At 39.2% G+C, this 27828-nt stretch overlaps 1 protein-coding gene and 1 long non-coding RNA gene across 10 annotated transcripts in view; both read right to left on the bottom strand.

The window, feature by feature from the left end:
• Positions 1-27828, bottom strand: part of LOC106730527 (anthrax toxin receptor-like) — a 58539-nt gene that overhangs the window by 15502 nt on the left and 15209 nt on the right. For 4 of the 9 annotated variants that reach the window (XM_032491755.1, XM_032491754.1, XM_032491758.1 and 1 more), the window contains 2 exons: positions 13637-13812; positions 2577-2711 (listed from right to left, as the gene is read on the bottom strand). In XM_032491755.1, coding sequence (XP_032347646.1) covers positions 2577-2711; positions 13637-13812 — 311 coding nt within the window. Of the gene's footprint in view, positions 1-2576; positions 2712-9485; positions 9674-10733; positions 10867-13636; positions 13813-14144; positions 14302-27828 lie in introns of all 9 variants that reach the window. The other 5 variants (XR_004324061.1, XM_032491759.1, XM_032491760.1 and 2 more) reach the window with 5 other exon arrangements.
• Positions 17403-21189, bottom strand: LOC116667252. Its single transcript, XR_004324066.1, has 3 exons — positions 21178-21189; positions 17791-17793; positions 17403-17592 (listed from the first exon to the last, which is right to left on the bottom strand). It is a non-coding gene; the product is annotated as an uncharacterized LOC116667252 (long non-coding RNA).

Genomic DNA, 27828 nt, shown 5'->3' with positions numbered 1-27828 from the left:
GAACACAGCCAGGACACCCTGATCACATCCCTGGAGCCTCTCTCCCCTACTTCTCTGCAATCTTGGGCAAAATGACTCCATCTCTCTGAGCCTCTGTCTTCCCAGCTGCAGTGTGGAAATGGCAGGCAGCTGAGAGCTGCAGAGAGAGACCACAGACAGTCCCAGCACAGGCCAGGGCCACGTGGGGGCTTAAGGACGGGATCTGTTCTTGTGTTGTTGTTCATAACCATGGCACGTGTGCTGCATCCAAGGACGCGCGCACTGCCCAGCCTTTCCCTAAGTCATGTGCTCTGCTTGAGAGAAGCAGGGCAGGGAAGGGGGCAGAGAGAGCCTTGCCCAGGAAACAGGGTGGCTGAAAGGAGAGGCCCAGTCAGGTTGAGGGGACCCTGTGCTGGGCCCGGAGCCCCAGGCTGCTGCTGAGGTCTCTCCTAAATGTGTCTGCGGACAGGTGGCTGCAGGGGGTTGGGACCCTGGTGGGAAACGTGTAGGTTCAGTCTCTGATCTGCATGGGGATGTGCAAGGACAAGGGAGACAGACACAGGGATACCATCACATGATTGGAACCCTCACCAGCTGGTACTGGACACCAGGGTGGTGACCACTCGGCACAGGCGTCCCTACTCCCAGGGGAACCTCACTCCCGCCTAACACTCTGTGGTCCATGTCGGGCAGCCCCACGCTAAGGTGCCTGGATGATGTGGAGCTTGGGAAAGTGGGTCTTAGGGGAGCAGCCCTGTGTTCCCAGCTTCCTCTCCCCGAGATGAAGCCCCACCCTGCCCTCAGCCCTGACAGCTTCCCCACCGACAGAGGAGAGAGTCTCCCTGAAGAGACCAGAGCGAGTCAGGGAAGAGGAGCAGCTGATGAGCACGAGAAAGGAGGAGAGGCACAGGGAGGCTGATGACGTCTGCAAAAAAAACTGCTCTCAACTATGGAAGTTAAGACTATTCCTATGAATACTCAACCCACAAAACAGAAATCAGTCAGGCGGAGGAGGGTATAGCTCAGTGGTAGAGTGCCTGCCTAAAATGCACAAGGTCCTTGTTTCAATCCCCAGTACCTCCATTGAAATGAATAAATAAACCTAATTACCTCCCCCTCCAAAAATAAGAAGTAAATTTTAAAAATAAAAATAAAGAGTTTACAAAAAAATCAATCAGGCCAACTAAATCTAGTAACAGTACAACTTAAGAAAAACTATTCAATTGGTGAATTCCTCCTTGAGCGTTCTAAGAGCAGGGATAATATGACTCTTGAAACTGAACCAAAAAATGTGTTTTTTTTTAAACTGTGAGGGAAATATAAAATTAGGAGTGCTAAGTAAATCTACCAAGAAATAGACTTCACATTAAAAAGAGGCCCAGATAAAATTCCTTTTCCCCTTAAGGACAGGCTAGAGAGAGGCAAATTCTAATGTATCAAGAATCAGTATCAGATTTTAATCCTCAAACTCAAAAATCCATTCCCAGAGGGTTTCCCTACTCATTGCTATGAGTTATGTCCAGTTTGATTTCAGATCAGATTTCATAACACTTGCACCAAGCCTAGTCTGCTTTCTTGCCATCCCCTCAACCTAATGTGGTATGTAATTAGCCAGTCACACACACACGTGCCCACCTGTCCACCTTGTCTGGCACTACTCTGACCCTTGGTCCCTGCAGTTCAGCTACACAGGCCTTCTACCAGTCTCTTAAGTATACCAGGCTCTCTTCTGCTTCCCAGCCCTCGTACATGATGTTTCCTTAAATTGGAAGAGTTTCCTCCATCCACACCACACACCCCCCCAAACTCCTACTCATCGTTCAAGTCATAGTTAAAATTACATGTACTTCCTCAGTGGAAACCTTCCCTGCCTAGGCTAGAAGTTTCCTTTGTACCCTCCATTTCTCTCTTGAGGTACTTCGTTCAATTCTAAGCATATATTTTTTGAAGAGTTACTTAGTGACTGTCTCTCTCACTGGCTCTAAGCTTCATGAGGGTAGGGACCATGTCTGCTTTGTCCACTGCTGTATTCCCAGCACCTTCAGTTCAGAATCTGGCACATGGCAAGTGGGCAGTAAGTATATTAAATTTAAAAAATTATAAATTAAGTATGTAAAAGACATATGCACTGGAAACAAAGCCTTAACATGTTACATGACGAGTTGAACAATGGATCCTGGGCTAAAGTGGAACTATTCAAAACATGGGATCCTCAGCAGCCAGCAGGTTACAAGGGTTCTCCCCTGACCACCGCAGGACAGACAGGGCTGAGCTATGGGGAGCAACCACAGTGAGGGCCAGAGAATCTAGTAATCACCATGGATGCAAAACAGTGTGCCAGGTATTTCCAAATCAAGCTCATGCCAGGTCAGAAAGGGCTCTGGCTGCCTCTGTCTAGGCATGTGACAAGGTGGAAGGGGTACAGTTTTCTTGTCCTCTACTTCGGGGAGAATTCTTATTAACAACCTCACTTGTTTACTCTAGTTCTCTTATATGCAATATCCATCCTTATTTCTCACAAGGATATGGAAGGGAAGCAGTAGGTTTTTCTTGTCTCTTCTCCCTCCTTTCAAGTTTGGTTCATGTCTGCAGCTCACCTGCACGGCTCCTCTCAGCATGACGGCCGCCAGTCCCACGGACATGCTCAGTGTCTGTGATTCCACGGTGCCCTCTGACTGATGGGCCAGGCTTGCACATGCTCGCTGCAGGGTTGCTGGTACAAAGTCCACAACCTACCTCAGAAATGGAATTTAGAATTAGTGAAGAGTAAGAAAAAAACCCCTCGAAATTCTCTTCATATATATACTGTGAACATCCTCATCTTCTCCTTCAACAACATAATGACAGCAAGAAGCTTCCAGAGCAAATGCTACCACATAGCAGGCACGGTGCTCAGTGTTTTACATGCATAAGCTCACTCAGGTCTCATATCAACTCTAGGACATCAGTACTTTTGGCCTCATTTTCAGATGAAGAATCTGAGACTTACAGAGGCAATCTGCTCAAGGTCATACAGTCAATAAATGAGAAAGCCCTTTTACACTTCCCCAAATGTTTTAATATACCAACCCACCTTCCTTTACTTTTCATGATTCTTACCAGGAAATTAAAATGAAAAATGATTTGTTACTTTCTGACCATTTCAGAGTATCCTATATCTGCTTCACCTAATGAGGTTTCCTCCTTAAGGATTCCCTTTGCCTGTTCTGACAGGCTAGTTCTAGGAAGCAAAGAATGGGGGAAGAGGCATTAATTTTATTTAGAATTCAGTGTCCTCAAACAATCTCCACAAACGATCCAGAGTCACTTTTTAAAATATCGAATAGTTTTAAAATATTAAGTTATTATATATAAGATTTTACTTAGCATTTGGCTAACAACTAAGCCTTAAATGGAATTAATTTGGTCAGCATCATTTTAACTGTGCTTGAATTAATCATCTTAAGTAGAAACACATTTGAATAAAAGACAGCATACACACACCCATACACGCACATGCGCACAAGTCCATGCGCATACACTTACATGCGTATTTAGGACTAATGGCTCAAAAGGGAAAAATCATTTTGAAAATTGGATGGTTGAGGTAGGTCATAATAAGCCTCTAAATACCATGCAAGCTTGCATGTTTAACTCTCTGGGCAAATCACGTGCTATGCTAGAATCTTTATTGCAGGCTTAAAGTCAGGAGAATGGCTTGTTAACACTTGTCTTTTGGAGCAAGGCAGGAAATTAGAAAGGTTATTAAAAGTTCCACTTACTGTAATGAACAATGCTAGTAACAGCAATATTCACCATCCTCTCTAGATTAAGACTTTATTGACATTATTAGTTAAGGACCCTGGCTCTTCCCAGAGAAACTAGTTCATCTACCATCTTGGGCCACCTATTTTACCTCCCAAGAGTTTTCTCAAACACTCCTTGATTATAGGAAGCTTCTATTTCAGCACAAACATACCATTAAACTGCTGGAACTATCCAGCTTTCCAATTTTTTCTAAATTCCTCTCTACGATCTAATATATTATATATATAATATATATAATTTTTTTAACATTACAGAACAAGTAGTATGATTCTAGTACTATGAACTTTCAAGAGATGATGCAAATGAACTTACTTCAACACAGAAACAAGGGGAGGGTATAGCTCAAGCGGTAGAGTGCATGATTAGCCTGCACACGGTCCTAGGTTCAATCCCCAGTGATCTCCTTCAAAGACAAATAAATAAATAAACCTAATCACCTCCCTCCCTTTTGCCAAAAAAAAAAAAAAAAAAAAAATCTAAAAAAACAAAAGAAAACAAAAAACAGAAATAGACTCACTGACATAGAAAACAAACTTATGGTTACCATAGGGGAAAGGCAAGGGAAAGATAATTTAGGAATTTGGGATTAACAGATACACATTACTATATATAAAATAGACAAATAACAAGGATCTACTGTATAGTACAGGGAACTACATTCAATATCTTGTAATTATCTATAATGGAAAAGAATCTGAAAAAAGGATATATGTATATATCACTTTGCTGTACACCTGAAATACTGTAAATCAACTACACTTAAATTTAAAAGAAGAAGAAACTTTCAGTTTTATGTATGTTAAAGAAAAAACCCTGGGAGCTGTTAACTGTGGTGTGATAGCCAGTTGTTACTGTCATTTATGAAGTGTACCCTTTCCCTCAAATTTTGCATGCAACAACTAAACCACCATGGGGACAACAGCTCCTCCCCTACTACTCATTTCCTGTGATTTTTTATGGAGCTGCCAGCCACAAGGATAGGTATGTGACTGATGCCTGATCTAGAATTTTTGCATATTGAGGAGAGAAGGAGAGAGACTTTTTATTTTAACTGAAGCATAGTCAGTTACAATGTGCCAATTTCCCATAATGCCCCAGTCATACACACACACACACACACATATATTCATTTTCATATTCTTTTTCATGAAAGGTTATTACAAGATATTGAATACAGTTCCTTGTGCTATACGGAAGAAATTTTTTAATCTATTTATAGATAGTAGTTAACATTTGGAGACTTTCACTTTTTACTTGAAAATTTTTGTAAAGATACATAAATCTAAAAGCCAAATATTCCTGAAAGTTTATAATGAAAAATGGCAGTGCCCTACCCTGTTTCTCTCCATCTGATTCTGACTCTACAGAGGCAACCAGTTTTAATTATTTAGCTGTTTAGTTTAGTGATAACATTAAGCATTTGCTATTTACCAGGTACTGTTCTGAACATTCTACAGGTATTAACTCACTTAATCCTCATAATAATCCTATGGGGATGTATAAACCTGCTGTCAACATTCTGGCAAATGAGTGCAAGGGGGCTGAGGCCTCCCTGCTGTGTCTGCAGACATCAGCTTAATTCTCCAGCTTTGCCGTGTGCTACCACCACCCAAGTTCAGAGTCTGGGTTCAACCTCTCTCAAGAATAAAACTTGAGTCTTTGGCTGGAGCGGGGAGGTGGTTGTATGAAGTCGAGGAAGGAATCAGAGGGTCTACTGAATCTTGTGGAGCCTTTCAACCTGATTTAATCTCTAAATTCAGCTCCATCTTTGGAGCTTATCTGATGCCTCCCACCCTTATAGGGTTCTGCAGGGAGAAGTGGCTTGCTTCTGTTTTTCTTTTGCAAAAAAAATTTTAACAGCTTTATTGAGGCATAGTGCTTGCTTCGTGAATTCTCCTGTGCAGGCACTTAGCTTTCCATTTTCTCAAGTTGCTGAATCAGCTACTATTTCACAGTTTCCATGCATTGTTATTCTCTTTTATCTACTGTCTTTCCTCTCCTGCTCTGTGGGTCTCTGGTTTCCAGATAAATATTTTTGTTCAATACACTGTCTTTAACCATAAGTCCCTACTTAAAAAATTTGCACCTCTTTTATTTAAATGTTTTCACAATGAACATGTGTTACTTATGTTAAAAAAATTTAACATATGAAAAAAAACCACAAGCATGTAGAACCCCTTCTATTCTTCTGATTACATGATCCAGGTACAGAAGGGTGCAGAGGGTGGCAGTCCCTCAAAGGGCAGATAAAAGGGAACCTTGCTCATTCCTCTCCATATACGCAGGCCCCCTTGCTGACTCCTTCACAATCCAGGCAGGCTCCCTCTTGTCTGAAACACTTTTCTCCTGGGTATCTCAATAGCTCCCTCCTTTCCTGCCTTAGATCTTTGCTCAAAAGTCACTTTCTCAGCAAGGTTCTCCACGACCACCCTGTTTACAAACTCCTTTACCATCCCCTTTCCTTGGCTGATTTTTTCTCTCTGGTACTTACCATCGTCTAACAAACACATTGTGTGATTTTGCTGACTTGCTTACTGCCTCTCCCCTTATGTGACTGTAAGCTCCATGAGAGCACAGATGTGTGTCTGTTCTGCTCACAGCTGTGTCTCTGATACCTGGAAGAGTACGTGGCACACAGTAGGCTCTCAATACATATTTGCAGGATGAAAGAACTCGGGAGTTGGAACAGGGCTCATCTCACATACTAACATGCCATCTGCCAACACACTTTATTGGATTTTTAATCTTTCATCCATGAAAACTTCAATATGCACTTCTAACAAATAAGGAGATTTGTTTTTTACATAACTACTATACTATGATTACACTCAGTAAAAATTCCTATACTTCAATCAAAAAATAAAAATAAAGAAATAAATATAGTATATGGTAAAAAAAAAAAACCCTTATATCTTCTAATACCTGGTCCATAATTGTTGCAAAAAATGTCTTCATACAATTGGTTTGTTTGAATCAAGATGCACATATTATGTTTCATTGATATCACTCAAGTCTCTTTAAAGCTACAACAGCTTTACTCCTTTTTAACACCATTTATTTGACAAAGAAACTGGGTCATTTGTACTGTAGAATTTCCCACATTATGGATTTGACTAATTGTTTCCTCATGGCATTTAGTTTGCTCCTCAATCCCGTTTTCTTGATTGGATTCAGGTTCATATCTTGGGGGGTTGGTTTGTTTTGTATTTTGGGGGAGGTTTGGGGGTAAGGACCCTTCCTAGGCGGTGCTGCATACTTCCTACTGCATTGCATGAGGAGGCCATGATGATGTCTGCTTGTCTTCTTGTGGTGATGTTAAGATTAATCAGTCCAGGCTGAAATATTTGGGGGACATATACTGATATTTGCATTAACCCTGAAATGCACCCAAAATAAAATGGATAGACAGGTGGAAACATAGATTAATATGTGATAAAGCAGGTATAATAAAATGTTAACGGTAGAATCTAGGTAGTGGGTATGCAGGTACTCACGAAGAAATTCTTTCAAATTTGGAAGTTTTCATAATAAATTGCTGGGGGAAGAAAGGATCAGTTGGTTTGGGTGCATTTGCCCTAATACATTCATTATAAAGTACCCCTAATGTTTAGAGCAGACATTGATGATTGTTACCGAGATCCATTATTTCATTAGGGGATTGCAAAATATAATTTCTAGTTCTCTTTTTGAATTTTTCAGTTGTGGTTCTTACATAAAGGAAAAATTTCCTTTGTTGACTATTTAATTACACTGAATATGGTTCCTACAGGAAAGACAAGATAAACATTTTATTCTTTTTCTTCATTTATCAATTTACCAAATAGTCAGTTGATGTCCTAGCAACCTCCAAAGATGTCCCACCAGAGATTTTCGGAACTTAATGTGTTTCTTAATGTGTTTCAATCCACTGCAGGCATTATTCTTTTTAATACTCAAACTGCCCCACCTATGATCAATAGGAACCACCCCCAGGATGGCTCCTGAATACTGACATGACCCTGTTCATCTCAGATAGCGTCCTCGTATTCAAGCGCAACAAGATGCCCTGAGGCCTAAATTGTACAGTTCTCCTGCCCTAGAACCAAATGAACCTTTAATCCAATGAGCTTTGTGTTCTTTCAGTAGGAAATGCTATTTAGAAACTATAATCTGGTACTGGGGATGCTAATTGCCACTGGGTTGTCACTGCTTCTTGACATTGACAGTGGGTTGAGCTAGGAAATGTCTATTTTTTTAAAAAGAAAAAAACCATGAGTTCATACAAACACCTCCAATTAAAATGTAATATTATGGGGGTTTTACTCAAGTTCCTTAATTTTATACTTATAACTCTTTTTCTTATGCTAAAGATCTTAATGATATTAACAAGATTACTTTAACTTATTGCTTACTGCTTACTCACATGCGTGAGTATTTCAAAATAACATACCAAAATTATCACTAGCAGTAAGACTACTAAATGCAATTTAATTTTTTTGGGGGGGGTGCTTTTTGTCCTGATACATTTTAACCTCAGCTGAAGGATAATTTAATAGGACATATCACTTTTGTATCAGCCTAGCACCATTGTTCCTTAATTAGGAGTAAAAGGAGGTAAGTGGGAAAGCTTAGGTCATATCAGTTTTTAGATCATTTGCCTTTCCAGCTAGCATCCTGAGACAAAAACATAAAGTCTGGGTGAAAAAGTCTTTAGGGAACTGATACAAACATGAGAGAAACAAATTACTCTACTGAGTAAATAAGGGGTCAGTGAACTGAAGGAATAAGAGGCCAGGAAAGAAATCATGAACATAATGCTCATTAAGTAGGCATGATAGGTCAGAGCTGACAGGCAGCTGCAGATTTTCTCAGCGGGAGCTGTAGTGAAACGCTGCTTAGCAACACTGGAAGGCAGGTGACAATGACGACGGCACAAAGAGCTGGAGAGTCGGGTTTAAGCGTGACAATCATACCATCTTACAACTGACCAGTCACCAACCAGGCAACAGCTAACTGTGGTCAAGTGGTAAAATATAGTGCCTATACTTCATGACTTTTATTTCCTATTTTTAAAAAAAGCTGGTAAAAAATAATGTCTGAGCCATTAAGCAGGACTGGTTCACATAGTTATTCTACTCTGAAAGAATTTTTAAAAAAATCTTAAAAGCTTCACAGGCTGCTGTGGAATAAGCTGTGAGCTAGAGAACCTGTAAATTCAAGGTGATTCTATCATCACTGATTTTTTTTTAAATTTGAGTTTTAATCATTCTCAATTTCTAATGCACATTAGAATCATCCACAGGGTTTAAAAAAATACATGTGCTGAGGCTCTAATGTAGACATGCTGAATCAGAATCTCTAAAAGTGGGCTGGGCATCAATACTGTGAAAAGGATCCCAGACAATATTATTTGCACCAAAAGTTGAAAACTACTGTGATATATAAATATTTAAAACACTTACCAGTTTTATGTGCATGAGAATCACCTCAGGAGCTTGTTAAACATGCCAACTCGCAGGACCCATGAAAGTCCTGATTCTCGTAATCTGATGTGGGCTCGGAAATTTACAGGTTTAACCAGCATCCCAGGTAACACGGATGCAGGTGTCATCAAACCACACCCTGAGTAACATTCGTTTGAACATTTTTTGGAAAGAACGACAGAAACCAAAACAGACAAACACCACCAGCCTGGGATCTGGAATGCGCTGGCCACTGACCTGAGTGATGTTTGTGAATATCTGCTCATTCTCTCCCTCAGAACAGCCATCAGCTGGAGGACCAGCAGCTTCCGCTCCTGGCCTTCCATAAGGAGAGCCTGGTGCTGCTCTACCTCCAAGAGGCTTCTGCTGGAGAAGGGCTTTGTTTTTAACTTTGCTTCATCTTCCACGGCCACGAGACTCAACTCCTATCAATGTGGGAGAATAAGAAAAGTGAAGAAAAATCCTGTCAAACTAAGGACTTTAAAAACAGCTAGAAAACTGTTTGAAATGTGTATATAAAGAACCAGTCTGAAACAAGTTTATACTGTATAGCACAGGGGAATATAGTCAAGATCTTGTAGTAGCTCATGGTGAAAGAGAATATGAAAATGAATATACATATATTCACGTATGACTGAAAAATTATGCTGTATACCAGCAGTTGATACAACATTGTAAACTGACTATAACTTAAAAAAAAAAAAGAACCAATCTGGGCAAGGGGATGAATTCGAATGTGGGTGATCAGAAACATCAAAAAAGTCTCCCCTACTTGGATTCTCGGGATATTAGCTCTAACTCCCTCCTCGTACCCTCCCATGCCAACCCCAACCTTAAACTCCACAGAGACTCTCTTAGAATAGGCACTCTATTTAGGGAAAATATTAAAGAAGGCAGAGATGGAGGACAGGGAATCCAAGATACATGGCCTATGGTCTCTAACAGTGGAAATAAGGAGCAACAGTGTGGGGTGTGGGTTACTGAAGGAGAATCAGGGCAAAAGGAAGCACAACCACCGTTTTGAAGAAAGAAACAAACCCAGGAAAGGTTTCAAGTGGCTACAAATGAAGTGAGAGAGGCGGAACTGCTAAATTTCCCCTGCAGATACCTGACAAAGCGACAGTCAGAGAGAATAAGGGATTACTCCATAGCTGTAAACCTGCTATTAACTTCAAAAGGGCTCTTACTGTCAACACAGGGCAAAGATGAATCCTTTCACGGATCAAGAGTTCTGCTTTGGTCATCTCTAAAATTTCAGTGCAGATTACCTTGGAAAGTAGTTCGAACATGTGTGTACTGCTGAAGGTAAATTTATTCTTTTTACCAAACCAAAGACTACTGAAAAACAAATTACCTTCTTGTCCTCTATATCTGTGGAATGAAGACCTAATTTTAGAACCTAAAATTATGACTGCTTTGTAAATTCAAAGGGCTCCTGGAGCTACCCTAGAATAAAGCTGACCATGCACTATATGTAGTGCTTACCTTCAAGTAAAAGATGAAGAAGTCGCCTGCCAAACCACACTCCGGGCAGTGGGAAAGCAAGTCCCCGAGGTGCTCTACCTGGCTCTGCTCTGAGGACACTTTCTGGTACAGGGCTTCACCTTCATCTTCCTCACTGCAATGTGGGGGTTAATGCTTATCTTGGTAAGATTTATCATCCAGAGATATTATTTTTTGGAAGCCCCATTAATAATCTTCTGAAGTAACATGTTATTTCCATACAGTACATCATTAGGAAAAGCTCAGAAATGTGCTTATTCTCCTGTTTCTCCATGCTGAAAAAGTATTCTCAGAAGCTAGGGTATCATGTTCTACACAGTCGTTTGCTCAAATGAGGAAAAGATTCATTTTAAGATGAATGTTGAAGAATTACTATTATTTCAATAAGTTGCAAAAGCAAGGAGGAATTAAGGTATAAGTTGTATGTAGATAATCCAGTTCTTGAGGAAGAGAAGAGAAGGATCACAGAGGCCTTGGATGCCATTCAAAGGAACGTGGACATTTTCCAGTGAGCCACTGGAGGGTTACGGGCAATGGAAAAATACATGATCTTCACAGGAGGAGATTCAGTCAGTCTCAGCTAATAAGAACCAATTAGTTGAGCAGTGAAAAATGCATAAAGGTTCAGGAAACTGAGTAGACCAAATTTCCAAGTAATAAAATGTGGCTAAGATATCGAAAACAGTGCTATGATTTCTGCAAAAAAGTCTCAAGAAGCTTCTTATGAGGTACTAAGGCTTTTAGTTTTCATTCATTAGATAAATGAAAAGGCCAAGATACAATATTATTATACTATAGCATGTAAATAAATACACAGGTATGGAAGATGTACTAGAAAACAAAATACTAAAATAAGGTAAACAGTGACTAGGACAGTGGTTGATTTCTGTTTTCCTCTTTATGCTTTTTTGTATTATACAAAGAACATCTATTACTTCTGTGATTAAAAAAGAAAGAAAGAAAATCTCTTTCATATTGAATTGAGGGAAAAAAATGACAGATTTGCATCATCTCACTGAAAAGTACAATTATTAAAGGTAATTTGGCAGACCATCTCCCTGGGTAGTCTGTCCCAATTTACCAGTTCACTAATAACATAGCCCTTATACTCCTCTAGTAGTATGAATAACCCACAGATTAAGTTTAGGATTACTTCCTATTTTATCACAGAGTATCCCAGAGTCCTTCAGATCACTCATGTTACCTCCACCACACTTTGTGTTAGAAGAAAAGGGAAATAGCTTCTAAGCTTCTGTGAACCATCCTGGCTGTCAAAGTGAAGTGCTATATTCAAATAGTCATTTAAAAGATACATCACAATTACCTTAAGAAGCACTAGTTTATTCATTCTTAAAATTTCAATGAAAAAGTCCGTTCCAAATAGGTATATTTAGTTCCAGAAAAGTAAAAATTCATGATCCTGAAATCTAAGCTGTTCTTTTAGAGTTTCTTTAACCAAACTTTTTATCAACAACTGGTGCTGAAGGGCAGAATGGTACAGGGAAAGGTAAGTGATGATAGAGACCAGGTGGTGACATGGACCCTACCCTTGGGGAACCAGACCATAAGCAGGATCCTTAGAACAAAACATAAAATCATAGTATTTCTCTGGTACAGTGAGTATCAACTTTTTGGAGACATGGAGTGTTTTCAGTATCTTATGAAAGCTATGGATCCTATTTTTAGCAACAAAAATTCGTGTTTGCATATAAAAATTTCTTATGTATAACTTCAAGAGGATTAGAGATTCCAAGAAGTCTATGTAGAGACCCCAGGTTAAGAATTTGTTGCTTCTTGTAGTGGATGGAGAGTCATTCAGTCACTGCCTATTCACTTTTTCTCCTGCCAAGAAGACAAACTATAGTTCCAATAAGAACTGTTGGTTTTGACGTATGTGCACTAAGAAGTACACTAAAAACTTAAGACAGCAATAAGTTTTAACCGCTGATAAGTCAAATACTATAAAATTCTCTATTTGTCACTAAATTGGTCCCAGGTTAAACTGAAAGTGTTTTTAAAATAAATACGCCAAAAAATGTTAAAATCTTTCAGTTCAGGAGCATGGTTATAACCACAAAACCTAGGAATGCTCAGCAACTCTCAGTAAATTAGTAGCTTGAGTTTGTACTGATGATTCTGTTTGCAATCAATGAATTTTTTCTATTTTCCTCAAGTCCATCATACTGAATAAGTGTTTTAAAACTTAACCAAGTTAAACGTGAATTAAAAATTAAACATTTGAATAAACAGCAGCTTTGAATGTGACATGAAATCTGAGTAGAGCAGCTGCCACCAGTTAAATACTATGCAGACTCGGATCAATAAGAACTTATGTTCCGAGGTAATAACATCTTCACATATCACCCAGAAAGTGGGAATAATTTAAAATACACTTGTGAAATGTTGGGGAAATAAATTATCCATTTATTAAGCACCTTCTAATCAATCCCTAGGAGAAACAAGCCCTCACCCTAAAATTACCATAAAGGGAGCTCCCAGACAACTTCCCTCAGGAGTAAGCCTGGCTCTGAACACACACAGACCATTCTGAGAGTCAGAAAGAGAACTGGATTGTTCTGGCTCTGAGGGTGAACATGTGTCTGCCTTTTCCTCTGATTCACTGGCGAAGACTTTGTGAAGTGAGTGAGCTTGTTGTGATGCAGAGCTGCGAGGCTCCAGCAAATGCACCTACTATTAGCCAGCATCTAGGAAAAACCTGGAGGACCATTTCAGGCACCCACTTCATTTAGAGATTGTAAGTGGCAGCACTTCAGCTGCCTGAGTTTCTAGTTTCCTTTCTATCAGCGCCCCTTAGTCGGCGAGTTGCAGATGGCCTTCTGGGTACAATCAAATCTGAAGAGAGAGCAAAGGATGGGTGGACTCACCAAATGGCCTCTCTGATGGTGACATAATGCCACCTTGACTGGTCACTCCAAAGCAACAAAATGACTGGAGAGAGGGCACAGATCTGTCCAAGCCTGCAATTCCTTTCAGGCTAGCGATTGCCTTCTTCCTCTCCCATTTCCCCAGAATCCATAGTAAGATCTCTTGGCAAAGTGACCTGGCAGAAAAAAGCAGTTATAAATGAGCTTGTCATCTTACTCTACATGTCTAACAAGGTGACATAAAAAAAGAAAGAATGACTGTCAGGCTCCATGCATTCCAAATGCTGGCACAATTCACCTAGCACTACTGAAGCACAGGAGTGGAAACGATGCTTCTAGTGAATTTCAGAATGCAAATACCCTAAAATTCAACGAGTGACTAACGAATCCTTGGCTCTAGATGCAGCCCTGATATGACACGTGAGCCTCACATGATTTTTTTAATTCAAGTGTACTGACTGCCTTTGGATCAGGCACTGTGAAAGTTTACACTGATAAAATCACCTACGTTCAGTGGTTCCAAGAACTGGTGACCAAGAAACAGCAGACTGACAAACTCTTGCTGACTCCTTATCCCTGCTTATCTGTGCCAATCAGCCAGGAGAGGAATGGAGTAAACGTGTACGTCTTCCGTCTCAGTCTCTGATGAGGAAGGGATTTCAAAACTAAAATAAGAGTTATTATATGAATGGTCTTCAAAAGTCACATATTTATAGCCTCCATTTCCACTGCACTTTCTCTTGTCACTTCCCTCAGAGCTGTGGGCTTCAGTGATGGGCTGCCAAAAGTTAGAGAGTCAAAGGCAACAAGCAAGCTTCGAATAATACGCAAGACTGAGTACTTCCCTTCACCACTTGACGATGATGATAGTGGCCATTTATTGAGCTTACTATCTGCCAGAGACAATGCTAAACACTTTAATGTGTAGTTAAGTCTTCATAACAATCCCACGGAAGAAGATACTATCATTGGTTATGAGATTACACATGGGGGACTTCCAAATACCCAAAATCAGAATTCTATAGGACTTTTGAAAGGACATAAAGTCTTACAAGGAGGAAGAAACAACATAAATCGCTCTGAAAATAGAGCTGATACAAAATGAGTCCTCCTTAAATTCCTATACGAAAGATTATTTTCTGAATGACTAAGAAATCCCTTCAGTCTAAACAACACTGTACAGCTCTAACACCAAATGCAAGCCTGCATTACAGATGCCACTTTCAGATCCAGACTCCCCCAACTCAACCTCTAACTCCTCACAAGGTAGTTATCATCCAATCTCTACTTCCTCCTTCCTAGACATGTAATTCCAGTATTTGTGACTGATCAAACAGGGGCATGTTTATACATGTGAACTGAGATTTCACCTCTGATGTCCAAGACAGAGGCTGAGGAAAGTCATTCTATAAACTAGATCCAATCCCCTGCAATTGGCAGAGCTCTCTTTTTTCTAGATGAGTGGAATAAAGGACTGTCAAATGTTTTCCTGACTTTGAAAGAAAAAGAAATTACAAAGTGGCATAAGTCATGTTCAAAATAAGAACAAGAACAACATGCAAGAATGACTTCACTATGCACAAATAATAAGGTTCTCTAGATTGTTTCCCTTATGTGAGACACACCCTGCTTGGTAAAACAGTAGAGAGAGAAGAGCACTCCCAGGAGAGGAAGCAGGGAATCAACCAAAATGTGCACCTAGAGAAAAGGACATGGTGGTACCATGAGCGCAAGGCCAGAGGAATGGGAGTTAAGTGCCATATGCTTATTAGCAGGGCTTGCAGTCTTAACTTAGGCAACACTCCAGTCCTAGGGGGAACAATTTTAGCTCTAAGGCTAAGGAAACCATCTGAGATGGGCAGACAGGCTGAAACACAGGGAGACTGACAGGGAGCAGCGCCCTTTGGTGTGTGCAGCCTGAACTGCCAGGTAAACTGGGTAAGGAAACCCGTTTTCTGACCCCTTCTTTCCTTTCCTCCTTCTGAGTACCTCCAAGTCTCCCCATCTATTATTCATCTATACAATAATTATCTTATTGCTGAAGGCCCTGCTGTTAGGGACTAACAAACAATTACTACCAAATAGAAAAGCTTAAAACTAGATTTGAAAGAAAATGACGCAAAACAAAACATAGCTTGCTCTAGATCTGTCATTCTTAAGATGTAGCCGCCACACAGGCATGTCCTATTCTCTCCAGTTCAGTAAAGGTTCAAAGAAATTACGCTGTGCACTTAGATCTGCACTGGCTTTAACAAAGTTAAGTGTGTGAGGATGCTGGTTTTTATTAACAATAATTATGTTAAATATTTTTAGTTGTACCTTTCAAAAAGGATACAACAAACTTTTGGGAATACCTACTGGAATCAAAGTACTGCTCTAGGCTCTGCAGTCAAAATAAAAATGAATGAACATTCCCTCTGTTGCTTGTGTTCTAACAGGAAGAATAAAACAAGTAAACCATTATTATTATTATTATTATTATTATTATTATTATTAATCATCACCATCATCATCATTAGGTAAGGTGGATAATTTAAAGTATCTCACCAAGTACCAAAATGCTATTCAAAACTCCAAACACAATAGGATTTTAAAATGTAATTCTGTCATAATGAATTAATTAAAACCTGACAGTGTAGACAGTGATCATGATAAAAGAAGAAAGAAGAGGAACTGACAATAATTATACTCTTAGTACATATTCCAGGAACTGTGCTAGGATTTTTATCTTCCAAGCACTAAGTTAGAGTCTTTCAAGAGTTAGCTCATTAAAATTATAACAGTCTCACAAAGTCTGTATCAGCAGTCCTATTTTAAAGGATGAGGAAAGGGAAACTGAAAGATGCCCTAATTTACAGAAAGAGTACTGAGGCAGGTATCAATGCTGTTGATGGGAAATTAAAGGTCATGGAGGCACAAGCTGGAAAAACCTCTGTGCTTTTCCAGGGAACCCTGCCCCTTTAAATCAACCCTAATTTTTCCACGCTCCTTAAGCCTCCCAGCTCCTCTGTGGAGCCTGATAACCAAGAAGCCAGCTTCCTGTGCATGATGTACTCTCCGTAAGCCCAGCTAAATGAGGTGAATGTATGGCAGGGTTCAGAAGTAATGCGCAGGCCTAATTATGGTATCACCAATTACAGGAGGTAGAAAAGAGATTCTCCTAGATAATTTAGTAAGGGCCTATTGTTAGGCTCTGGATTGTGTATTCCCGGAGGTAATCCCTGTGGAGCCATCCTTCCTTACCAGCATCTTTTGTATAAAAAAACAAAACAAATGGAGTTAAATCTCCATTATACTGCCTTAGTCAGGCCAAAGCATCTCAAACTTTAACACAAATTCAAATCAACCACATCTCTCAGAGTTATATCTTCTTGTTGATCAACTCCTCCAATTTTTCAATTCTCTTCTTATACTTTTCTGTATTTTCTTGCAAGGAATAGAAAAAACTGCAGTTATTTATATATATATGTTATTCATTTTTATATAAAGGTTCAACATATGTGTACTGTGTGCCAGTTGTGTACTAGACACATCTGTGGAGCTGTGGATACAGTGGGAAACAAATTAGCTGCTTGAAAGGAGCATACATTCTACTGAGGGGCCAGAAAATAAAAAATAAATACATAATATCTGATAGTGACAAGTGCTATGAAGAAAAACAGGTTAAAGGGATAGAAAGTGATGAGGGGAAGAACATGTGGAAAGAGAGAGAAATTAAGAATAACTTATCAATTCATCAACTAAAAATCCATTAAATTCACAGATAAGAACAGAGAAATGGGGATTTTTTTTTTTCAAAATGGAAAGATTTAAAGTCTCCTTTGGCTCAGATTGATCAATAAGCTTTCTCAATATCTCAAAGAACTTGAATGGCCTCCACTTGACACACACAGGATTGTCACCTTCCTTGCAACATTAATAGTTAAAAAGTTTCCTTGTACACAGCCCCAATCTACCTCTCTTTAAACATCCTTATGGAAGTATATCTATTTTCCAAAAGTTTTGGACTGGCCATCTAAAAGCAATCACCAAAATCCAGTTCTTTTATCCACTTACGGGTTGCTCTGCATTCTAATGACCAGGTTGCATTTTATAGACGAAAGACAGGCAGTGGTACTTATTAAATTGACCAACTCAACTTTTACTTCTTCCACAGACTTGCTATATTATTTAACTGCTCAACTGCTCATTCATTCATTCTCTAATTCAAATATTCACTAAGCATCTAACCACCATTAATGAGTTTTCTCCTCTAAATACCAGCAGCATTTTAAAGCTGGTAACATATATTCAATCCTTGAATATATAGTTGTCTCTGAGCTCTTCAACTAGCCTGGAAGGCAACAGTCAAGCTCCCTACTTCAGCATCTGTAAGAATAGATGATTAAGTTGTGTTACTCAAATTTTTGGTGGAAAAGCAGTAGTACACAATTTAAAGGAACCCCACTGTTACTGCTTTTATAAAGCAGACGATAACTACCACTTATTGCTTGGCCATTCAAGAGTGAATCAGGCATTCAGCTAAATGTTAAACATACAATCAATTCTCACAAAAGTACTGCAAGTTAAGCATTTTGTTCTCATCCTAAAGCTGTGGAAAACTGAGGCTCAGAGAAGCAAAGTTAGGTGAGCAAAGGTAGACTGTTAGTAGATGGCAGGGCCAGGATGAACCCAGATCTGTCTGACATAAGATCCACGCACAGTACATAAAGACAGAAAGCAGATTAGAAGTTGCCAGGGTTGAGGGGAGGGAGGAATGGGGACTGACTGCTTAATGGCTACAGGGTTTCCATTTGGGGTGAAGAAAAAGTTCTGGAACGAGACGGTAGTGATGGCTGCGCAGCACTCTGAATACCACTGAATTACAGCATGGTTAACATGGTAAGGTTTATGTTATACGTATTTCACCACAATGTAAAAAAGAACAAAGCATGTACCCCATGGCCTCCCAATACTGACCTCCCCTTGTGCATAATATTTTTATTGTTTCAGTTCCTAACTCATAACAACTTTATCCAGCTGTCCCTCCTCGGAATCAGTAGATCCTAGCTTGTCTGGCTGTTAACAGCCCTGTTCTTGCAACCTCTGCCAAGTCGGGCTGAATTTCCAAGTGGCACCTTGGACAGCAGCTTCTGTACCACCCCTTCCTCCTACTGAGTCTTACACAGCCCCTTCTACCAAGTCTTCTGGTAGATCTCCAAGGCCATGGGGTAGCCAGTCCTTTCCAACAACAGCTCCCTCTTCCAGTCTCTTGCCTCAAACTGAACTCATATTCAGGTTAACAGTTTGGTCGCACCTGACATCCAACATCACCTTCTACTTACAACCCCAAAGTGGAATCTGGTCACTTCCCCCTTAAGGTGGACACCCCATGTCATTGACTTGTATTGAGTTTAGTGACCCATAAAGGGACACGGGAGGCTAGACTGGTTCAGTCAGTGCTGCACTGTGATCTCTTGGTGCCAGCACTGACAATGATCAAATGTCCTAGGAAAAAAGAATCCTTCCAATAAGTCAGACCACATATAGAAAAAAAAAATTGTTGGGGCCAGTTCCTTCCAGGCTCCTGCATGCTAGGCTGCTGACAGCACCACCTGAAGAAGAATGAAGGCACAACAAGTAAGCTGTTCCTGCCCCACCGAGGGGAGGGCCCTACTGCCCTGTCTCTGTGCCCTAACATCGCATGCTGTGGAATTTCCTTAGACTGTGCTTATGTGCAGTACCTTTCTTCCTTTTTGGCGGGGGGAGCTAATTAGGTCTGTTTGTTTGTTTGTTTGTTTGTTTATTCTTAGAGGAGGTGCTGAGGATTGAAACCAGGACCTCATGCATGCTAAGCATGCACTCTATCACTGAGCTATACCCCACCCCTTTCAAGCTGAGGGTGTTCTTCCTTGCTCACTAGGAGGCAAAGCGGGGTCTGAATTCAAGTCAAAATGTAATCTAATACTTGATATATTACTCCTACCTGTGATAAATATTTTCATATCTTTTGGAAGTTTTCTTTTTTTAGCAGTTTAACTTTTGGGTAAGTTTCACATAGAGCTGTTTGGAAATACTTCCACTGACCAGCTCAGAGACTTAACCCAAAACAATTGACTTCTCTGAGTCTCAGTTTCCTTATCTGGAAAACAAAGAGATTGGATTAATCAAGCTTTAAAGCTCTGTTCTATCTGCTCTAGCATTCTCTGACTTGTTTGCAAGCTTGCTCATTGTCTTCTATAGTTTTCTGGTACCTCAGCCATGAAGAGGTAAGACTAGTTGAAAAAAATGAACCATCCCCGCCTCACTCAAAATTTTTTGAAACACTGAACCTACCTGGCCAAGATGTAACAAATTTCTAACCCTTCCTCACATGCTTTCTGCTCCACTGGTTCTGGAGTTAGTACTTTAAAGATGAAATCCTGTTTAGCTGAAAGGTTGTTTTCTGGCTACCTGAGGTATCTGTACAACCTGGGATCACCAAACAAAATACCAAGAGATGGGAAATCTGAAGCAGGGAAGGGAGAGACAGGCTCTCAGAGTACCTTTTGAATTCTTTCATGTGAAGAAGCCTCTCTGAGAGTAGGTGAAATGGTGCTTTGAAGAAAAGTATAATTTCCATATCTGCCTGTGGCTTTTTCAGTATAAATGTGTAGGACATTGCTGAGGGGCAACATAAGAGACCAGTATGGATCTAGGACAACCAAAGCGGTTCAGAACAGATTAGACAAGGAGACAGATGGGCACCAATGACCCCACTGGCAGCCTGGAGATTTCCTCGTTCCTTTCCGGGGGTTCCACATTCCTTCCTGGATGCATCTTGGCTTCCTATTACAGGACCAACCATGAGAAGAGGCGTCCATGGTTAAGCTTTACAACCCTTCATCTAAATTGTAGAGGACTGCTGCTCTAACAAGTGAGAGAGGCATGTTTCTGGATACTCTTAACTACAGATCACACACTACTGTAACTATTTGCCCGACTAGGAGCTCCTTAAAGGCAGTGGCTGGCTCTTAATCATTTCTGTATCGGTAAACCGAGCAGAATGTCTGCCATTCAGTAGGTATTTTTGTACATTTTTTGGTGAGTGACTAACTGAATCAAAAAATGAATGAACAAAGCAGATTGACTGCTGTTGACTTTCTTAAAAGCTCTATTTTTGTGAGGAAGTTACAGTGCCCTCTCTATTTTCATTTTTTTATCTTCTTCAAGCTGTTGCTAGAAGGTATTCAATCAGTGTAAATTAACTAAACAGAATCACAGAACTCCAGCCATGGAAGGGAGAGCATATTGAACAATAGAAGGCTTGATTTTATTATATTGGCTTGTTCTGCATCTATCTTCAGTGTCTGGAGGACTGAATTTCTCTGGAAAGATTGACTGGAAATTTGAATTTAAAAAGAGAGGAAAAATTTGGAGGACTCAAAATGGTCAAGAGTATTAAGAATAAACATGTGTTTCTGTTGCAAAGCAAAACAAAACTGAAAGCGGCCCTCACATGCCCATTTCATAGGCTTCCATGACATTGCTAAATACACCCCTTAGAGGCTGTGGAAGAGGACTCGAAAGAGCACTGGGAAGTCAGGAATCAGGAAAGGTGGCTGTGAATTTTGCTTCTGCCACCTAAGTGATTGCCCAAAGCCACATACTAAGTGAGTGAACATGGATAAGACATTTAAACCTCTCTAGGTCCCAGTTTCCTCATGTATAATGTAGGCATTAAGTTTTTAGCATGAGGATCGGTTAAGACAATTCATATTAAAACATTTTGTAAAATATACAGCCATATGCAAATGTTAAATTTACTCCCAAATATTTTATTCCTGTTGATGCTACTGTAAATGAAACAGTTTTCTTAATGTATGGCCTTATCTTCAGCAGGGATGTACATGTATGGAAATACAAACATGATGAGCCTGTCCACAGTCAAGCTGACTGCATCCTAACTTTGAAAGTCAGTATAGGCTGGAACTTGATTTTACTCCTGCTGAAGATTAAACTAGTCAAATGCTGCCTTCAAAATATCACAGTGATCCTTTTGATAGCAGTGTTCCAGAACTTCTAATGCATTTACTGAGTTTAATTAAGACTTGTGAGAAGCAAAAGAACCAGGTTGTTACTTAATATAGTATTTTGCACTACGCATGCTTTCAGAGCATAATGCTTCAAATTGTCTTTCTAAAAGAGAGGTTTCCTGAACTGAAAGGGAACTGACAGGTTTTTGAACACCTATTACGTGCTAATGAATGTAATGAACCTACCAAAATTTACATTATTTATCCACCTGCAACTCAAGGTGTCAAATTTAAGTCACCTAAAGTCACATGGATAGTCAACCCTGGAGCCAAATTCCAACCTAGGTCCATTTGACTCAAATGGTCAGCTGCTTTTCACTGCGGGATACCACAGAATCCGAACTGAAACATTTAGAAAATCTAATGCTTGAATCTCCACATCCTTGAAGGATACTTTTTATAGCCCTTTCCATGTTATTCAAGGTCACAGTTCAATAGGAGATGAAAACATCCAGAAAGAATGATTGCCTTTAGGGAGGGGCCATAGGTGGGAAGGAGATTAACTCTTCACTGGAGAGCCTTTTGCACTTGCTAAATTTGTACCATGTACAAATATTATCTTTTCTATACAAAGAAAGCGAGCGAGAGAAAGACAGAAAGAAATACTGGTCCCGGATACTGGACCAGCTCTGCCACTCACTAGAATGACTTGGGACAATGACTTCACAGTCTTTTGGATTTTGTTTCCTTTACTATAAAATGAGGGATTAATTTGTCAAAATCCAAAGAATGTACCACATGAGGGGGTGAACCTCAATGTAAACTATGGACTTACGATGATATTGACATGTCAGTGTAAGTTCATCAGCTGTAACAAATACACCACCTGAGGTGGGCTGTTGATAGTGGGAGAGGCTGTGCAAATGTGAGGGCAGAGAATACATGGGAACTCTCTGTACTTTCCACTCAATTTTTCTGTGAACCTAAAACTGCTCTAAAAAATAAAGTCTACTAAAAAAAAAAAGAAGGGTTATATTAAATTATTTCTAAAGTTCCTTCCAGCTCTAAGATTGTAATATTCTAATTAATTCTACACAAATAATTAAAAATTCAGAAGGAGGAGTCCACCAGTCAATCTGACAGAGAAACTTTAATTAGAAATTCATTAAGATAGATGGGGGGGCATTATAAAATTACTATAACTCAATAAAAAAAATGTTTAAAAAAAGAGAAAATTTTGGAAAAAAAAAAGATTAGATGGGGGAGGGAAAGACTTGGATAATTAAAGTAAAGACTCCCTGAATCAGGAAACACAGAGATAAAATGGAAATGAGAATGTAGAAAATAAACTAATTAGGTACCTCGTAGACTTTCCTACCCTAAAATTTCTGCCTTCAGGGGGCCTTGAGCAAGCACTGTGAGGAATACTAAAAGTAACATCCCTCTGCCTCCAGTATCAGATTCTGGCCAGTTCCCTTAAGAGCAAGAAAAGGTCCAAATCAGAAAGAACTGGTATTCTTTTACCCTGCCCTAACCAGAACCAATCTCTATGCAATCTTAGCCTCTCTTCACCTCTCCAGGCAAAGAAAAAACATTAATCCCCCTCATACCAGGGAGGACAAAGGCATGCAAGCCTTCTGGAGGTTGGGCCCAGACACACAGAGGCAGAAGGAGACAGAATGGGAAGCCATCGGACTAAAAGCTATTGGAGGTGCACACCCTTTTTTGGCTTAGATAATTTTTTTTACCAGAAATAAGGTACACACATAGAAATGATGAGAATTATTTATGCAGATGAAGTACAAGGTGCTACTCCAAGTTTTCAATTCAATCCGACAACACCTGTATATACACTTGTCTTGCTGAGAACTTTCCAGCTGGCCCACCAGAGTTACGCCACTCCACTCCCTGCTGTGTGTGAAGGATGCCAGTGTAAAAAGGCCTTCCCTTGTAACTGTCCTGCCATAAAATTTTCATTCACAGAGCTGAGAGTTTATCCCTTTAAATGTAAAATGTATTTATGTTTTAACTCTTTTGGAAGGAAGTATCTCTAAAATGAGTTATACGCAATCCCTGCCTTTTTAAATGACGTACACTGAACATACCAGCCCCAACTTGCTCTGCTTTTCAAATATATACCCTTTGGGGGTATTTTTTTCTGTCTCTTTTCTTGCTCCTCTACTCTTGTCTTTGTCCCTTAGTTAGTCTAACTTCTAATTTGTTACTTTTAATTCTGCTATGGTCTTAAAAATCAGATAAGCAGTCTGATCAGGACTGTATAAAACAAAGATGAAACTGGTTCTGAGGAATTAAGGGGCCCTGCAGTTAGACTGAGATGGCAGCCAGATGGACAGCTGTCATCACACAGGTGACATGAGACATTAAACTGGAAATGTCAAGTGAGGTGCCATAGACTTAAACAGACTTAAAACTCCAAAGAAGGATACCAGACTATGGTGAGAACAAAACTATAAAAGCTCCTCATTCAGAAAGAGGGCAGAGAAGACCAAAGGTGTGGAGACCGAGGGGAGACTGACAAGGAGGATTTCTTTGGAGCTGTTGGTGAGAATGAGCCCCATTCTGCAACCCACCAATGATAAAAAGGCAACCCAATTTAAAAATGGGTAAAGGATCTTAACAGAAATGTCTCCAAGGCAGACATGCAATTTGCCAACGAGCACATGACAGGCTGTTCAACATCATCAGCCACTAGGGAAATGTGAATCAAAACCACAATGAGCCACTACTTTACTCCTACTAGGAATGTTTTTTGTTTTTTTTTAAAAGGATATTGACAAGCGTAGGCCACAATGTGGATAAATTGGAATCCTCATAGATTGCTGGTGGGAAAGTAGAATGGTGCAGCCACCTTGGAAAAGGATCTGGCAGTACTTCAAAAGATTGAACAGTCACCAAAAGATCCAGCAGTTCTGCTCCTAGGTGCCCACCTAAGAGAAATGACAACACACATACACACAAAACCTGCACATGAATGTCCACAGCAACATTGCTCATAATAGCCAAAATGTGGAAAGAATGCAAATTTCCATCAATTGATAAAAAGGTAACAAAGTGTGGTAGATCCATACCGCAGAATACTGTTTGGCACTGAAAGCTATGCAGTACTGCTTCACGATACTTTAAGATGAATCTTAAAAACATTATGCTAAGTGGAGAGCCAACTACAAAAGACTACATATTATATGTTCCATTTATATGAAATGTCCAGAATAGGCAAACCTATAAAGACAGGAATTAGATTAGCGGTTGCATAGGGCTGGATGCAAAGTGGGGAGAATGGGATCAGCTAATAGTTATGGGGGCCTTTTAGGGGAGGGCAAAAATGTTCTAAAATTAGGTTGCTGTGATGGTTGCACAACCCTGCGAATATATCAAAAACATTGAACTGAGCACTCTAAACGGGTGAACTGTGCGGTAGGTGAGTTCCATCGCAACAAATCTGTTAAAAAGAAAAGAGACAGAGAGAAAATCAGAGTTGGAAATGTTCCAAAATGCCTCTCTAAAATTAAACACTCTCCTGCACTTTCTTGTTACCAAGTGAGTTGCTGGATCAATTCAACCATCCCAGATGTTCTCCTTATTTCCCGCCATTGAGCTGTACTCTATAACTTAGTATCAGCAGAAAGTTAGTAAAGGCAACATATCCTTTGTTGCTAAATTTTATACAGTGTTTACCATTTTCCTCCAACATACACATCTCCTTTGTTTCCCCACTGCAGCTGAGTTGCCAAAACCTTGTAGAGAGAATAATTACCCTTCTACACCCCTTCCTGCTTTCAGTCCCAGTCCTTGGGCATAATCAAGTGTCTACAAAAAACTAATGTTTTGCTTGCCTCTCCAGGAAGTTTTTAATTTGCCAAACTGTTCACCAAACTATGAAGGGTTTCCCCTGCTTTGGGGGGGCAAGAAGAGGAGAAATGGCAGGATTCACTATTTCTCGATCTGTCTGGTTTTTAGAGGCTAATTAACTTGCCAGAAAGAAGCTGCTTTGATTTCTTTTTCCTCTGAAAGCAATTTGTTGACTTCTATGGAATACTCTGAGGGGTCCATATCAAAATTTAGTCATAATTAGTCCTACCCCCACCAGCACTTTCAAGTCTTTCTAACATTCCACACCTGGCTATTTTATAATTTTGCACACTGTAAATGGATGAATATGTAAAATATATCTCATAAAGCTGTCTAGAAAAAGATTTACTCTACATCCAAATGTCCATCAACTGATGACAAATAAACAAAATATGGTATACATTCATAAAATGAAATATTACTTAGCAATATAAAGGGACAAAATATTGATATATGCAGCAACCTGGATGACTCTCAGAAACATGATGCTAAGGGGGAGAAGTCAGTTACAAAATAATATATTTTGCATGATTCCCTCATGCAAAATATCCACAAAAGGCAAGTCCATAGAGATAAAGGCAGACTAGTGGTTGCTTGGGGACTGGGGGTGGGAATGGCTGTACATAGGCACAAAGAGGTCTTTTTGGGGTGATGGAAATGCTTTAAAGCTGTACTGTGGTGATGTTTTCACAACTCTATAAATTTATGGAAAAATCACTGAATTATATTTAAAACATTATTTTATGATCTGTAAAGTATATTTCAATAAAGCTGTTTTATAAAAAAAAAAGATTTACTCTAAAAAGATTTTACATAGGCAAATAACCCCATTATTAAAACAGGCAAAATATATAAACAGGCAATTTAAAGAAGAGAAAATATGAATGAACCAAAGCACACAAAATGGTTCAACCTCACTAATAGTAAGAGAGCTAACTGCTACCTAAAACCACAACACACCTAACAGATTGACAAAACTCTCTGGGAACAACTCAAATGTCTATCAAGAGAAGAATAAGCAAGTAAATGGTAATATAGTCATATAATGGAACAACATCTAGCAGTGGAAATGAATGGATTAAAGTCAGATATATTACAATGCTATTTAAATAATATTTAAGATCATGCATAACAATACTAAAAATAGCTTAAGGAATAATAAATACAAATTCAGGACAGTGGTTCCCTTTGGGTGGGAAGCAAGGGAAATGTGATCATGGATGTGTAGATAGAGGATTTCAAATGAATTGATAATGTTTAATTTTATATATATATATATGTTATTGAAGTATAGTCAGTTTACAATGTTGTGTCAATTTCTGGATAATATTTAATTTTTTAAGCTGAGTGGCTGGTGCATGAATGTTTTACTCTTTTTTTTTTTTTAGTATGTTAGACCTATTTTATAACAGACTAAACTTTTAAAGTTTACTCTAAAATGTTTAATTTACCACCATAAAAAAGAAATAAGAAATAAGGAATAAAAATTTTTGAGATGTAATTCACATTCCATAAAATTTACTCTCTTAAAATGTAAAATCCAGTGGTTTTCACAAGGTTGTATGACCACCACCACTATCTAACTCCAGAACATTTTCCTTACCTCAGAAAGAAGCCCCACACCCATAATCAGTCACTCCCAATTCCCCAGCCCCAGCCCCCAGCAACCACTAACCTACTTTCTGTGTTTATGAATTGGCCTATTCTGGACATTTCATTTAAACAGAATCATACAATGGATGGTCTTTTGGGTCTGGTGTCTTTTAAAATTAAAAAAATTATAATTTTAAATGTTCATCCATGTTTCAACATTTATCCATACTTAATTCCTTTTTATGGATGAAAAATATTCCATTATATGGATATAGCACATTTCTTAATTCATTTATCAGTTGACAGACATCTCAGTTGTTTCCACATTTTGGCTCTTATGAATAATGCTGCTATGAACACTCATGTACAGGTTTTTGCATGAACATGTTTTCACTTCTCTCATGTATATACCTAAGAGTGAAATTGCTGGGTCATATAATAACTCCACATTTAACTTTTTGAGAAACTGCCAAACTATTTTCTAAAGTGGCTGCACCCTGTTACATAAAATATAATTTTGAAAGCTATTTACTAGTATAAATGTCTTTAATAGTATTTATTATAAATTTATTGAAATAAACTTTAAAGAGTTAAATGCCATCTGGATCTAACACAATGGATTCCATTTCTGTCTAAAAATATGTACTTCATATATATTTATAAGATTGTAATCATAGAGACCATACAATTTATATAAATATTTTTTCATTTTCAGTATATATTTAGTCATTTGCA

This window comes from Camelus ferus, chromosome 11, assembly GCF_009834535.1.
Source record: "Camelus ferus isolate YT-003-E chromosome 11, BCGSAC_Cfer_1.0, whole genome shotgun sequence".
Lineage (NCBI taxonomy): Eukaryota > Metazoa > Chordata > Mammalia > Artiodactyla > Camelidae > Camelus > Camelus ferus.
The sequence above is the reverse complement of the archived record's forward strand: the minus strand, read 5'-3'. Positions and strand labels throughout refer to the sequence as shown.